Source organism: Osmia lignaria, chromosome 16 (assembly GCF_051020975.1).
Source record: "Osmia lignaria lignaria isolate PbOS001 chromosome 16, iyOsmLign1, whole genome shotgun sequence".
In the NCBI taxonomy this organism is placed as follows: Eukaryota; Metazoa; Arthropoda; class Insecta; order Hymenoptera; family Megachilidae; genus Osmia; species Osmia lignaria.
Window position 1 is genome coordinate 6,262,403 of NC_135047.1, and position 16,818 is coordinate 6,279,220.

Genomic DNA, 16,818 nt, shown 5'->3' on the forward strand with positions numbered 1-16,818 from the left:
CGTTCACGATCGTACACGGGACATCGTTTCTGATTCACCCGGTGTAAATTTACCCGACAGCTGATCGCTAGGTGCTAGCGATTGGCTCGCGGCTCGGATCATTCGTGATCCTCGAGTTCATTCGCAGCTAGATCGGACCGATTTTTCGCCATTTACGGCACCAGCCTTCTGACCTCGACGGACATAAACGGGCATCGAGCGAGACTCGGCCAAAGAGTACGGTGTTCTCCTTCTGTCTCGGTAATAACACCAAAATACCCGTGGCGCGGGCACAAAGGCAAAGGGAACGAAACTGAAACAGGTTTGCATTGTAAAGAAGCTTTAAAAGGGTTACTGTTACGTAAGTTAGAGCGTCTCAACCGGAACCATCCAGGGTCCAATAATTTTCCAAGGATTTTCTTAAAATTCCTTCTGACTTTGCTGAAAAATTATTCATTTTTGCCGAAACACTATGGACCCGTTAAATCGAAGAAGGGTTAATATTGAAAATGGAAGGTTTGACTACGATGAGCACCTCCAAGCGTGGACCAAGTGCGAACTCGCGTTTACACTGTTTTCATGCGAAACCCGTGGATACGATTTCCTCTGTCTCTGCATCCTCTGGCATGCACGGCTCGTTATCGGCGAGTGCCGTTTATCGTCTTCGGCTATCGGGCCATTTCATCGTGTAAATTCCAAGCGCGGCAACGCAACGGTCCCGTCGTCGAACGGCGCTGGAACGGCGCAAAGAGACATATCGCCGGGGCGATTATTTATTTGCGAAACGTATTTATAGAGTATTACGCGGCACAGGTTGGCAACCTCGTGCACGGTTATGCAATAAATGAGAGAAGGAGCGAAAGGGACACGGGCGAGGAGGAGGAGGAGGAGGAGGACCGAGGGAACGGTTCGAAGTGAGAGGAGGCGATGCTCGGGGCCGCGGGGGCAGAGACAATAATACGGCGAAGCGAGAGAGGGTGGAAAGAGTGAGAAAGAAGGACAGGGAGTAATGTTGGCGAGGGTGGGAGAACATCGAGCCTGGTAGGGAGAAGCGCGCGCGTGTCCGAGAGAAAGAACGAACCTCCGAAGGAGTTATTCGGCGACCGAAGGGCGAGGGAAGGCTGGCGGAGGGTGAGAAAGAAGTGTACGAGAAAAGAAGGGTGAACGGTGGAGACACGGCACGCGGATGGGTGAAAGAAGAGAGATATACATGGAAAGAGGCAATAACTTGAAAATTCATGCTGGAAGAGAGGGCCAAATGGAGTGGCGTACGAGGGGGTGGGTAGGGCTCGTTGGATGAGGAAGAGAGGACAAGGAAGAACGACGATAACGCGTGACGATAATGTCAATGTGAGAACTTAAGACCGGTAAAAAATTGCACACTCTTTCCGTGAACGAGGTGCAGTCGTTTAACACCGGTAACGGGTGTAGATTGGCCGGTACTAAGGAATTAAGGTGTCGCTTGTAAACGATCGTTTGTACTTGAACCTTTGAACCTTGATTGCATTGTAACAGACACTGTCAGGAATGAAAAGTGCATTACCGCGTACAAAAGGGCCGCGCGTTGAATCAAAATACTTTGAATGGACAACGGCGCACGTTGCATTAAGTGCATTATGCTTGGGACAAAAATGAAAGTGACCTTGGCACAAATGCCTAAAGCGTACGCCGATCGTGGAATCGCATTAACACTGAATATAAATTAAAACCGATTGTTACGCACCGTGTAGCAATCCTGCGTCGGCCAAGATGCAATAGTTCAATTGAAAGAGAAATTGTGAAACACGAGAAGTTTTAATTCCTCCAACGAGTATTGCATTCCATCTGTGCAACGAAATAAAAAATTACCGGTGGGAATATCGAGCCAAGGTTACTTGAAACTTGGGTTTTTAAAAAATGTATTATTCCCAGAAAAGCGATAGAAAAATAGTGTATCATTCCCATTGCATTGTCGGTTCTACTCGTTACATCAAGAGCCGCTCATAAAATTCCGCTGGTATAAAAAAGAATCTCTAGGTCCATTATCCCTAACCCTAAATCCAGCAAGGCAACGCGTTCGTGGTCGTGACCGCGTCGTGACTACTCAATCAAAGTTGAAGTTGTAAACGGCGGGAGTGAACGGAAAACCGTGATGGTTCTTTAATTAGTCGCGGCGGCGGTGGCCCCGTCGCTCGTCCCGAAAGACAAACTTTTCGGGGCCACAGTTTCAGAAACACGATACGCACGTGTATTTAGGAGACGGTGCCCTTAACGAGTCGCGCTAATAAAGTTAACGCGGCGCGTCGTACGAAAGGAGATCGGAAAGCCCGCGTTCCACCGTCGGGATCTACATCGTGCGTTTCCGGGATCGTTCGGAGTTGCGCAGTCGATGATCGTAAGGTAGTTTCCTCGGTCGGCGCAGCTCGGTCAGCTTCGGCGTTGGTCGCGTTGCGAGGGTGGTGGGGGTGTTGTCGACTCGGCGGGGCGAGGAGAGCAAAGGGTGAGGCACTCGGCCATCATCGGCGGAGGCGCGCACAGTTCAGTGACCCGACGCAGCGTCATTCGTTGGAGGGGAAGCGCGGGGAGTTCTGACATATTGTGAGATGCCAACTCGCTAACGCCGGTCCCCGAAAAACACCTCTATCTTTCTCTCTCTCTCTCTCTCTCTTCCTCTCTTTCCTTTCTAACGTTTCTTCTCTCTTGATCCCCCCTTTTTTCCTCTCTTTCCGTCCTTTTTTTTATCTCTCTCTTTCCCCCTATCTATCTGGCTTTACTTCTTCGATGTCTTTTTTTCCCTCGGTTACTCCTGTCTCTTTCCCCTCTCCTCGGTTTTTCTATCTCTCTCGTTATATCTCTCCTCCCCCCTCTTTTCTTTGTTTCTTTCTCCTCCCTCCCCTCTGGATGTTTTTCCATCTTCGTCCGTCACGTTATCTTTCTCCTTTGTTCGTCTCGTTTCTTCGCCAGTAACTCGGCTCGCCCGTACCGCCGCGAGGTTCATCAAATCCCCGAAATATTCATGCGACAGTCGCACGAAGTTTCCGCGAGTTTTTCCGACCTGGCCCGAGCAGGAAGCGTGTCGGCGCGACGTCGGATAAGGAAACCGTACCGCGTGTCGTTTTACCGCGGATCGACCGCATCGATCGAATCCATCGATTCGATGTGAGTACATACGTGCGCGTTGGAGCGCGAGACTGCCGAAATTACCCACGAAGCAAGGAAACGTGGAGGCATCGTGTGCGCGTGTGTGTACACAAGTACACGTGTGCGTGCGTGAGTGCGTGCCAGTGGTCCCGGTCGTACGACGAGTACGTTCGCCTTCGTCGTTCGTCCGCGCCCGTACAACCAAGCATTTTCCTCGTTCGGCCTTCTTCGTTTCTTTCTTCGCACTGGCCATTCTCCTTTCTCCCCTTTCTCTGTGTCCCGTGGCCGTTGCTCCAGCACTCTACCCGTCATCTCTGCTCGAGTGCACCGTGGCCGGTTCGAGCGAGAGCCGCGACCCGCGTCTCGGAATTCGTCGGAAGGTCCACGAAATTCTCGTCGCGCTTTTCGTGCTCGATGGAACACGGGGGAACAAGGAAGAGGAGGACAGTAGTGTCGTGGACGTGTTAACCGGAACCGTAGTTGGTCCCGTCGTCGTTGAACGTCGCATTCCGTGTTGCGTTCGTGTTAAGTGCAGCCAACAAAGTGATCATCGTCGTGGCTGGAAAGACTCCAGGTGGAAAACACCGCAACCTCCTCCGTTTGTATGCGTCCCGGCGATTGTGTGTGCCTGTTGTGCGAACGTGCGTGCCATCGTACGTCCGTGTGCACGCCTGTTTACGCGGACACACATATTACGTCTTACACGAGGCGCTTGCGCCGCTCTTAACGACGATTCGCGCGCGCCTCTTTTCGCGTCGTGGGAGTTTCGTGGCGCGATTAAAACGATCACGGCTATTCGCAGGCACTCGCGCGATCATTCGGAGCACCGTCCACCAAAATGATCGGGAACCGTTTTCCTGGCTTACGGAAACAGCTCGAACAGCCATGCTCGGCTGTGAACTTCCTCGACCCCCAGCGACGGTAAACGGAGACGAAAGTTGACAGAACTGTGGTAGCGGGTAACGCGAGGAAGATATCGCGTCTCTTATCATCGAACGATAGATGCCGCGAGATAACGATCCGTTACGATTACTCGTCTATGCTCTGACAATTCGATGTTACTCTACGATAGAGTTTGATCGTGTCGACACATCGCGCGCGTACGTGCAACACCCGTTCCCTGTTTCACTTTGTCATAACGAGTTTCTCTCCATTGGTATTCCGCGCCATCGATCTACGGAAGCCACTTTGCGTTCCCAATTTTCACGCAGCCGAGCTGCGACACCGCGTCTGCCCGTAATGGCTGACCCTACGGCTACTTTCTACTGAATTGTCCGGTAAACAGACGCAAATTCTACTGGGCCGGTGATCGAATCGTCGATAGCGTAGGAAGGGTAACCGAGTGAAATATCGATCCGATGTTTCCTCGACGTCGTTGAATATTCCTAGCTGATTTCTCTTCTCGTCGATTCGATTCACACTCCGAAGAAAACGTACTTACGTAAGGATGAAGAAATACGGCGGCTACCTTTCGTTGCTCGTTAAAAAGAATTAATTGCTTCCAATAGTCGTAAATAGGGGATCGTTCAATCACAGATCGTTTCAGTCGCGAAGACGTGTTTACCTTTGCGTCGTTAATTCTGATCGATTCTCCGAAACGCAATTCTCAAATCCCATTTATTTGGATCGACAATTTTTCGAACGTTACGCAAGGTTTCCGTTTTTATTTGATATCTTTTATCGATATCATTTCCTGGCTAAGCTATTTCGATCGCGTTCAGAGAGATCGTTTGTCTCGGATTTCGAGGAAAATCCCTGACGAGCATATGAAAACACCTTAAATTAAAGCTAGAATGCTTTTAGCGCTTCTGGCGTTGGTCAACACGTATAATAGTCTCTTCGAGCGACACATTTTATTTCAATCTTCCCCTTTCTCTGGTGCGTCGTAAAATCCGATGACTCGTCTCTTTCTCGGTCTAACTCCCTCGCTTCGAGTTAGAAACAGCCCGTACTGGAACGATCCAAGGAAGTGGTTCAAATTTCGTTATTTCCGGATATGTTAGCCGCGGTCCGCAGACCTCAGCCTTTAAAATCTTCAATAAATCGCTTCAAAGAAGCTACGCGACGATGAGATTTCAGTTTCTGAATGCGGTACTCTGTTTTATTCGTCTCCTCCGCGTCTCTCCGTCTGGAAAATCTTAAAGCAACCACTCGAAGGAACTCACGTAGCTACGTGATTAACTGGTTTCGACTTGGTCGTCTTCCTTGCCAGTGGTATCTTTTCGCTGTCCGGCTCGATTTATTTATCCTCCGCGTGGTATCGCTCGAGACATCGAGCTTGAACTCGGACACGACCCGACGGAAGACAATGCAACGAGGTGGCATTGATTTTGAGACCAGGAAACAGAAGATTTTCCGTTTTGATCAAAATTCTTAGAACCCCTTTGAACGTATTAAAAAGGGTTAAAAAGAGTTAAATTCATCCCTCTTTCATTATCGTCTTTTCTGTAATTGAAATTTCATCGAAAATCTTAGGTAATTTCTATCTTCGGGAATTACCGGACTAGGTCTATTCACGGAAGAAAAGTTTCAGCGAAGCCATTGCGCGATGACGTGGACACGTCAAACGATATCTCGCGAGCGTTTACATTCATTCCGGTCGTTCGAAAATAGTCGCAAATTTAGCGATTTCGATAACTCGGGCTAATCTGCCATGTTCCCCGCTTGCTGGCAGACGTTAGCAGATCGAACCGATAATCTCGAATGGAAAAATCACGGCGTCGTGAATCTATTCGCGAGCGAGCACGCGAATGGCGGTTCGCAAACAAGTCCAGTCTGGAGAACATCCAATTCGAGTCTCGATAAACGCGAACGTCAAACATTGGCGTATGTTTCCACAATTTCGCGGCGGTCTGGTGTGCTCGTACGCGCAAGGTGGGAAAAAACGCGGGGGTGTTAAAGCCGGGCTGGACAGTGCGTGTAAGCAGTGCACAAAGTGGCTTCGATTTCGGGAGTTCCGGGTATAGCAAGCGGCGCTGTGCACTCTCTTCGAGGCAACGGCATGACGCACATCAAAGATGCGAGCGTGCCGGGTGACTGTACTCTGGGTTCATCGTTCTCGGTTATGTAATGTTCGACCGTATGGTGCAAGCGCCTCGACGCTACTCGTGGCGCTAGAGTTGTCGGACGAGAGCAGCACACGATATACAGACACGGGCCGCATCGAATCCTCTTCGCTCCAATACAGTAGTCGTCCGTTCGTGTCCGAACGATGCGCACACAGACAACCGTGCACCGTCCTCCTTCGCACACATCCACCAAAACGTCGTTCTTCCTCTCGCTCTTTCTTCTCCTCTCTATTCACTCTTTCCTACTCTCGCGCGCACCCTCTTTCCTCCGTCTCGCTTTAGCGCCCTCGCAGCACGATATAGACGCCGCATTACCGAGCTGAGAACGAAAATAGAGGGCAACGGGAACCGCAACTGCAGCAGCCGCATTTCTTCTCTTTCTCTCGTTTCTAACCCTCCCCCCTCGGCTCTATAGTTTCCACGCATTTTCCAACGTTTACCGAAATTCCGCGAAACAGGGTGGATTATTTTGATCGCTACCGCGAGTTACGCTACAGGCTGACCTCTCTATTAGGAAAAAATGCGGTTTAGGGAACGAGGCTTCATCGTTCCCTTCAATAGTTGAAAGTTACTATGCACCAGACCTAATGGGTTAGGTCTGGCTCAGGTTTTCTTTAGTATTTATTTGAATGCAAGTGGATAGGCTGATTTCACGCTTGTTTGATTTATAATCACTGATTGATAAGTATTGAAGTCTAGCCTAATAACGAAATGACAAAATTTCTTGCATAATTTTTATGCCTCGTAACTAGCGATTGATTTAGGGTTGCTCGTCGTTGGGATCGGGGTGTATTCTTGGTCGAAATCCAGGTTAGAAGGCGTATAAATAGGAAGCTTCTCTGGAAATTATTTTGAGGGAACATTTCGAAAAGCATCGAAAGGTTTTTAATACTAAATTCTATTTCCTTTTCCGTATTTCGTTCATTAATATTGCAATTGTCGAATACAATCGTGTTATATAAATACGATCGTATCATTTAACCAGTGCAACGTTCTCTAAGAATAACTTGATTTTGCAGCGTTTTGAAGGGAGCCAGTTTACAGTGGCACGGTGAGATACATTCGAGAAGGTAGAGTGTCAGAAATTTTGTGCTCATGCAGCTCCATCGAGCGAACGGGAATCGGTTACGCGTCAGCATTAATTTTCTTCGACGAACGATCCTCTTCAGACCACGGAGGAAAAATTCTCCCCGTCTACCGGGGACATTCCATCCCGTCCCTATCGGGGGATATGTCGTGCAACATGTTCAACAACTAGCACCGGTAGTGTTCGATGAGACAGCATTTTGATTGCTTCGAAACTCTACGATCGTTCTGAAACGTCGTTAAAATTTCCTTGTTGTACGATGAAACGACAGTGTGCCCCGGAGTGATCGATAAATGGTTAAAAGGAACGACCGAGCGAAAGCAAGAGAAGCCACCGTAACCGTGTTCAAAGTACGAGTTGTTAGTGAATTTTAAATGAAACACCGAAGCGCGGAACGTAAATGGAGGGAAGTCTCTCAACATTCGGTGGGCCAAGCTGGGGGGCGGACAGTACTAGTCCTCAGCCACCGGAAACGTCGAGAACGAGGGCGCCAGTGCAAGCTCCGAGTCCAGAAAACACCCTTTTGGACGATCGTAGGCACCAGGTTAATTCTATACGAGGTACTCGAAGATGTAACGCTCTTGAAACGTTCTTACTTTGAATTTTAACTTTCTTCCATGCGAAAGAGTAAAACTTTATTTTATTCGACGCACAGGTACGAGAAAGATATCAAAAGATACATTTTATTATATTTTTTAAAGGAATTGGAAATATTATTCATAAAAGATTTTATCTGAAACGTGCAATTACGATATGCAAGGAAATGTGTATTCTCTTTAAAAAAAAAGAAAATAACTGAAACGCCAAAGGGGTTGTTAGAATTTTAAACTGGTCTTCGAACCATACTGAACATCTCGTTGAAATAATTTTATTATTTTAATGATTTCATCCGGAATGCAAGACCACGAGTTATGGAAATTCTTATCCCCTTATCGTAAAGTTGTAACGAAAGAGAAGAGTGAAGTTTATGGGAGAATTTAAAAAGTACACTGACCCTGTTTACCACAAACAGGAGGATATCTTTGAGAGTGGATCCAGAATTACAATACGGAAGAAGTAGTGTTTCAGCTCGATTGTGTTTATAATATAAAGTGGACGGTTTCTTTCTAGCCTTGATTTTCCACTAGAAATACCGAGCAATTTTTATCTATCCCGTTATCGCGTCACATTAAAGTGATACGAAATCTCCGTCGAGACCGTGGCAGATAGTTCACGATGCGTTCATGCAGTTTGCCACGGTGTTGCATCGCGATAGAATTCATAGTCCAGCATTGTGCGTTCCAATCGAAAAGGTTAGCCATAAATACTATGGCGTGATGAACTTCGACGGGATAGGAGCGAATGATGGTATATAAAATGGAGGAGGCAAACCACTTCCTCTTAGATACGCTCCGTTATCGCGGAATGATGAAACGGTAAACAAATCTACCGATTTAAATGTCCAACTTGACAATAATTATACATTAGTGAAAATGAAGCAGCGATGCTTATAAAAATAGCCTCGAATCAATAGCGATTGATTAGTCGCTAATGTATTGGAACGTAATGAAATTTCATCTGTAATTGTCTGGTACTGATCGATTTGCTTATTTCTGATTTCAGCCCAGATCGAAATAATCCCGTGCAAGGTGTGCGGCGACAAGAGCAGCGGCGTTCATTATGGCGTGATCACCTGCGAGGGCTGCAAAGGCTTCTTCAGGCGGTCCCAGTCGTCGGTCGTCAACTATCAATGTCCACGGAACAAGAATTGCGTGGTCGACCGTGTAAACAGAAACCGGTGCCAGTACTGTCGGTTGCAAAAGTGCCTACGCCTCGGCATGTCCAGAGATGGTGAGTGCATATCGTTAATCGGAGGCTGAGCTCCCTCGGAGGACCTCAAGGTTGCTAGGACTAGCATTAGCTTAGCTTTTCTAACAGAGGCGACGTAATAGACGTCGCGTCGGTGAAACGATGTCACGTTGTGGGCAACTGATTTGCAGATGCTCGTTGATTAATAGACGCTCGTAATCCTTTGAATAGAATATTTCATAGAAATCATCGAGATACAATAGGATAAATAGTAATCGCATTATTAATAATTTATCTAGTCACGATGATCGTCTTGCAATTATTACACAATAGACTCCCTAACGAAAGGGGTAACCTCTCTGACCCGACATACGCGGCTGCACTTCATCGATACATGAATTTCTATACGTCTGAACTCTAGCTTATATAACTGCTTCAAAGTTTATCGATACGACACTCGACTATTAAGACACAAGGATTCACTATTTCAACTGCAGCCATGAAAGACATAGTCGAAAATCTAGAGCGTTCAGTTGGGAGGAATTAATTTATTGTTCGGTTTGAGAATCTTCTTTTTAAAAGATTTATCTTCAATTAGAGATTCGAGGAAAAAAGTTGAGAAACGAGTGAAACGAGCGATAATAGTCGGGAGAGTCGCGGTAGGAGAGCTTTGCAACGATGCAACAAATCACCAGCGCCGATATGAAAAAGAAATTTCTTTGTTTCGAGCATTATCGCGCGTTGAGTTACCCGACACGTGAACGTGTTCCCTCTGTGCTACGCGTTTAATGCGTATGCACTTCCAGCGTGGAAATACGAGCCAGTAATTGCGAAGGAACGTACACGCGAAATTGAAAAATAGTCTTTGTACGGATCTGAAGTACATTTGGCTGTATTTTATGATAGTACATTTGTATTTTTATCACCTTTCGATGTTACAAATTCACTCGCGAGGTTTGTCGAGTGTGGATGACATAAGTTAAACGCTGGCACGTGCATTTGGCAAATGCGCATTTGAAATTTTATGCACTCGACTTCGAGTTATGAAACTCATGGACGTACGCTTCCATAAATCATGGGACATCTTACCATTTTTAGCCCATAATTTTGGTATTTCACACCATGCAAAATTAATAACGAAATTTCAAATGCAAACTATCGATAGATAAACATTTCCTGTATACACAGGGAATTTCGATCGTTTTACAAGATTTATCCGTTTTCAGCTAGCAATCTCGCGAATTTATACTAGATTCATTACCGTGACGAAGTCACTGATAAACATTCGATTTACAGTGGCAGGGAAAGCAAATCAGATACACGGGGATAATAGCGGCCACGCGTGCCGCTCGGGGTGTACGACCCTTTATCGGAGGCTGGACAGCCCTCCTCTCGTCCCAACACCCCCACACGCTTCATTTCTCTCTCTTTCACTCCTCTCGATGCAGTTAGGCCTCTTACCGCGTTGCTGCACCTTATCGGACCAAGTACACGAACTGTCTTGGACACGTTAACTATATTCGAGCGTAACCAACTAGACCTGCTTTTCTGACCATGCTTTAGCAGGTTGTTTTTAGATGCCAGAGCAGATTTGTCCGAGAATTTGCCCTACTGGCAATGTCATACATAACGGGCAAAGTGGGCCCATAGGAATCTTCTTTTTCAAGAATTTATATTCAAAAATTGATAAATTTATTTCTTTACATGCGTGCAAGCTGATTTGAAAACAGACGCAATTTTATTTAATTTGATGCTACAAGCGTTGAATATAATATAGCAGTTGGTTTATGGGATAAATATTTGATGGTTAAAGGTGTGGTTTTAAAAAAAGTTGTAGGTTTATGAGATATGATTATGTGCGGTTATTAATCTTCATTCCTCGAATGCCACCTTCAGACTTGCTCGATGGAACTCTTTCTTTTATCTCTTATGGGTTTGCATAGGGTTTACTGCTTATCTTCTTAATAACATGGTTCTTTACTTAGGATGGAGAGTAATGATTTAAAAGGTTCAGGGTGATTTCGATTTTTCAATTCGGAAAGGAAAAAATTGTTGTTGTTATTGTAATAGAAATAGCCTTATCTAATACTAATTTATTAAAAATATTCAAAATGAAATTTTTAATATAACCTTTTAATTTTCTATGCTACTCAAATGTTAATTAGAGCATGTTAAAATGTCCCATAGAATCTATTTCGTTCATTTTTTTTTTGCGAATGTTTGTACAGTTGCTTGAATGAACACGCTCGCGGTTTTCAGGTTTCTGTCGTTAGATAAAAAGGCAGGTTTGATAAGCACTAGTCGAAAAGCAGGACGTTGCGGTCACATCCGAAATAAATTGTAACTCTTTTTATTTTTTTATTTGCAAACACGTGTTTCGTTGATTAATCGCGAACAAAATGTAAAATCAAAATATTGTACAATGAAGAATCAGTTATTTTCAATTTATGTCAAAGAATCTAACAAGGGGAACTACCCAAGTGTTACACTCACTTATTAATGAAACTTTGCCAGCTTGTAGAGCTCGTCGAGCTGAACACGCCTATACCCCCTTTTGGGGGCAGACGGCTAATTGTTTAAAAGATATTAACAATTACAGTTAGTTACTCCTTACATTCTGAAGTATGACAAACTCACAGATACAACTCGCAATCTAGAGATCCACGGTTCAAATCCTTGGTTCCCAACATTTTTTCTATTTTTTTATGATAATTTGTCTCTTTTTGAATAACTATTACATAAAAATTAACATAAAAAAAAAAAAAAAATTTTTGGCAACCAAGGATTTGAACCGAGAACCTTCAGATTGAGAGTCATGGATCCGCTCCGTAGTTAAACACATGACTCGCAATCTACAGGTCCTCGGTTCAAATCCTTGGTTCCAAAAAAAATTTTTTTTTTTTATAATAATTTTTATGTAATAGTTATTCAAAAAGAGACAAATTATCATTAAAAAAAAAAAAAAATGTTGGGAACCAAGGATTTGGCAAAGTTTCATTAATAAGTGAGTGTAACACTTGGGTAGTTCTCCGTATAAGATCTCTGCTTTTTGCAGAGAAGAATTATAAACATCATCCTTCTGAAAATATGACATCGTTAAATCCTCTTTCTAGTAGCACATTACTACCGCGAACTTTGATCTCTTCATAAATATACAGTTTCTATTTTCTTTAATTGAAGCACCACGTGTCGCGATTTGAACCCAACACGTTTTCCTCCTGCGATCGTTGACACCGAATCGTTTAACGACTGTTCGAGAAGAGAGAATCGATATCGACTATCAATTTATCCGCGAGAGAAGGGTGATTACACTTAACATTTTTCATCGTCACTCGTATTTTTTCTAAAAAAAAAAAGAACAAACATTCAGCTTCTGAACAACCTCCATGTCTCATTCAGGCTCGCTTCTCGAATCTCAGCGTGAACGTTCCCACGCTTCTTCCTTAACCCTCCCTACCCATCTCCGAATACAAAAATACGCTCTCAAAATCCGAGTGTCCAACGGCTCATGGACGTTCCTCTCTCGGGTCATTGACACCGTCGCATTCGTCGAATCCAACCGTTCGAGTAGAGGTGTGCTCGCACCTCGTGGTCCCCACTAGTCGAATCCCCATGAAAATATTGTCGAACGAAAGAAGAGCATTTCAAATGAAAAGAAAGGAGACAAGGAGATCCTTCTCTCATAGACAGGTTTACTTTTCATGAATTGGGATGGAAAAATACATATTGGATGGGTAATTAAATTCGTCATCTTCACAGTTTTCTTTCTTTATTAAAATTCAACAAATAGTAATTTTACAGCAAAGTACCATAATAAATTAATTTGTACATCATTGAACTTATCTCGTGTAACTTATGTCATAAAACGTAATTTGAAATAAGATAGCCGGAAATGTACGTTAATCCTTCTCCGAGCCTTTTTATTATCCAAATTGCCATACGGAAACTCGTTGCACGAAATTCTGGCAAGGGATGAATGATTCTCAAGCCTATAGACAGATTTTACTGTATTTGCGCTGGTTGATAAGAAAGCAGTCGGTCGTCTCGGTGCAGCGTGCACTGCACGCTCGCACACGCTCAGCAGAAAGTGCATCGTGTGCTACCGGTGGCGCGCGCATACTCTTCCTGTTGTCATCTCTTTCTCATTCCCTCCCCTCGCGTGTTACTTCTCTCCGTCCGTTATTCACGATCCTCTGTTCTCTCCGTTGCTCGTTCGTCGCGTTCGGTCGATCACCCTCCGCTCCTACCTCTTCGTCCGGTTCGAGCTTCTCTCTCGTTTTCCTCCGCACTGTACGCGCGATCCCGATAGCGGTTCAGCTGATAGCTGACGTCGCGCGTGTTCTATCCCCTTTTCCCGGCCCTCGTTTGCTCCTACTTTTCGTAACACCCTCCGAAATCGCGATTGACATCCGAGCTGAGCGCAATGACGCGAAGAAGATTCTCTAATTTGGGAAAAATTATTTTTAACGCTTTAGAATCTCTGTATTAGAGCGACGGAATCTAATTAATTAAATTGTAGTCAAATGATCCGTACCATTCACTTACCTGGGTTTTAATTAATTATAGATTTCATTACTGTGCTACTTTAGATATCTTTGCTGATCTAATTTTTGAATATAGATCATCCTCCTTTTGTCAAATTTAATTATTAACAAAAATTCGAAGTAGAGCAAATGACAATGGCTGTTCCGTTCGAAAGAGATCCCGGACACGGATGAACTTGAGAAACTGGAGAACACGGAAGAAAAAGGAAGACGTGCGCGATTCAGGTTCCAGCGGTTGTTGAACGCTCGCATGACGTAGTGTATCGCGATTGTGCGCGCGCGGACACAGTTTGCCAGTGTTTCGCGGTGCAATGACGTCACTCGGATGGGTGGGTGCATCGGAGGCGCAGCGATAACGACAAAGAGGTCCGAGAGATGCAAAGAACTTCCGCGTTCTTCTTCGAATCAGAACGTTTCTTTGGAGTGTCGTCGAGCCACTTTAGACGAGACACGGGCAAGCACGCGCTCGCGCTTCGATCTTCATTAATCTCGCTCTTCCGAACCTACGATCGGATCGATCCTCCACCGAGCGAGTCAATTAACCCGGATACAACGATCAACTCACTGGATGATTTATAAGGCGATCTCCGAGACGATCGAAATACCGGAGAACCGGATCAGATCAAAATTAACGATTCTCCTTAGAATGCATCGCTCGAAAGAGTGATTATGGATTGCGAATCGGTAATTTGGATAATTGATGCGATTCTAGATCAATGAATTTTTGTATATGATTACGTGTCTGGTACAACGCAGGATATCATGGACTATTTAGGAAATCTTATTATTCTATTCTCAATTTTTTTAATTATAAATAAATTGAATTTTCAATCCGTCGGGGATGGAACCCTGCGATATTAGGTGCTTTGCGTGGGCAATTTTTAAGTAGTATAAGGTGTTGCGATCAGACGGTCTTTTCGCGCCAAGTGCAAATTATTGAGGGGGTTAACGACGATCATCGGTGTACTAGGATGATTGATAGGTAAAGCTATAATCGAATGATATGATTTTTTGCAGCCGTTAAATTCGGGCGCATGTCGAAGAAGCAGCGAGAGAAGGTCGAGGACGAAGTTAGGTTCCACAGGGCACAAATGAGAGCGGCCTCTGAGACGGCGCCCGACAGCAGTGTATTCGAACACCAGACTCCGAGCAGTTCGGATCAACACCACCCCTATAACGGCGGGTAAGCGATTCTATAAACGTTTGTATCAGATGAATATTAATTAATTTTATATCTCCACTAAACCCTTATTTAGTATTACGCTTTATCTTGCATTAGAATTTAGGGAGACAAATATTAATGCAAACTTGTCACTAGAAATTTTTCAATTTAAAAAATTTTTAGTGTTACAAATGTTCATTTGAAACTCGTATGTCTCTGCAAACACATTTTATTCCAACTGGTTTCTGTCCGTATGTTAGTCACGCTGATAATATTGAACCGCTAACAGCACATTGTGTCATATAACAAAGGAGCGTCCATATATTTATTAAACTGTGAGATATCCGTATGACAAATGAAACGCCAACAAAACCATATCCAATTGAACGAAACGCCGCATTCGCGAACGGGCAACAACGGTACAGGCAATCACGGTCAATTTGATACTTTAGATTAACGCGTAGCGTCGATTATTTTCAATTATAGATGTTGTAGTTTGTAATGGTACAATAGTACAAAGGTTTCAATTTCGCGTGATGTTATAGTGCGATTTCCAAATAAAGAAGAATCTTGATAAGATAAGTAAATTGCGAACCATTCGATTCGACATCGGTCACAAGTCTAAACCTATTGTAACTATATTTAACTAATAGATACGAGTTTCTTATCGACGTGTTTTTAGATTCCAACTCGTATTAACGAACGGGATACTCGATATTTTTACTATAAGTCTCACAGCGGTATAACAATAATAACAGTCCAATAATGTAGAAAGTAATACTAATCATTTTTTTTGCAAATTAGAGATGCCGTATTATACTAAATAAGTAGATTTTTGTGCAAAATTAGATTTTAACCTTTAAATCGATGTGTCATAAGTGCCATTTTATTATATTTTTAAGTCATCAAATCTACACTTCAAAATCAATCATTCGATGTACATACAGTATCGAGCACAGTAGGTTTCCCTTGAGAAAATGACATTAATTTTGACGATATTTACATTGAAAGTAATTTAGATAAAGGAATAATATAATTTTTAATTATTAAATTTCGCATAATTTCCCATAATTAAGAAACATGCACAACATAAATATCAATCCAAATTCTCCCGCATAAGCATGCAAGCGGTGATCGGCCACAGACCTAAATAAGGAACCCCTACTCCCGCACATCTTCAGTCTCCCCCGGACCGTCAACAGGGTAAGGTGGGAGCCTGAGGAAGTTTACAGGCAAGAGGGGGTTTCGCTATAATTTTTTTTTTTAGAGAAGTTTACTATGCTTGGTACAACCACATAATATATTATAATTTACAATTGAGAACAAGTGGAAAATAAAAAAAATTGATTAAATTAAAATGATTTTATTCAATATGGAGTACATTTTCTCATCGTTATTTTGATGTGTTCGCGCAGGTACGCGTATGGCGGTAGTGAATACGCTTCTCCCGGTCCCGGCACGGGTGGGTCGGGTTATTACAATCATCAAGCGATGACAAACTACGAGCTTAGCGCCGATTATGTCGACAGCACGACGACCTACGACCCACGACCGACGCAGACGCAGGTCGCGGACACTGTCGCCCCTGATACACCCTCCGCTGTTACCGCGACTGGGGTACTTCCCAGCGTGGTCACCACCGGTGAGTGCTCTTTTCTGAACACTTTATCATTTTATTATACAGTCATTTTTGTTGTCTCATTGAAACACGAACATCGTGCTTGCTTCTCCCTTTCCTTCTACCTCAGTGAAATTAAAATAATGGTTTCGGTATGTTAATTAGACGTCGCTTCAAGGGGTGCACTTTTGAAGTGAGGTCCCTGTAATCACGGTATAATGTAAAAGGAAGTAATTTAAAAAATTTTATTTTTTTTTTTACGAGAGATCTGACACTTCCTGGTTGTACCATGATTGCCAGAACACTGAAATTCAGTGGCATGAAAATATTTCATGTAGAATTTTAATACGAAGCAATTTGAGTAACTTGTGAGTGTATTATCAAAAGTGAAGAAGATTTTAAAGACAGATATCTTGGTGTCTTAAGATGAAGCAGAAATAAATTCCTGCCAC

At 43.8% G+C, this 16,818-nt stretch overlaps 1 protein-coding gene across 18 annotated transcripts in view; it reads left to right on the forward strand.

The window, feature by feature from the left end:
* The window catches only part of Hr3 (nuclear hormone receptor 3 ROR-beta), a 108,666-nt gene that overhangs the window by 80,341 nt on the left and 11,507 nt on the right, over positions 1-16,818 (forward strand). For 11 of the 18 annotated variants that reach the window (XR_013063592.1, XR_004580593.2, XM_076692916.1 and 8 more), the window contains 3 exons: positions 8,857-9,084; positions 14,604-14,769; positions 16,164-16,390. Coding sequence is in view for 16 of the 18 variants with exons in the window: in XM_034317400.2 (XP_034173291.2) it covers positions 8,857-9,084; positions 14,604-14,769; positions 16,164-16,390 (621 nt within the window). In the remaining 2 variants the exon portion in view is untranslated. Of the gene's footprint in view, positions 1-2,489; positions 3,118-3,467; positions 3,702-4,051; positions 7,049-7,186; positions 7,815-8,856; positions 9,085-14,603; positions 14,770-16,163; positions 16,391-16,818 lie in introns of those variants that run through there. The other 7 variants (XM_034317394.2, XM_034317389.2, XM_034317393.2 and 4 more) reach the window with 7 other exon arrangements.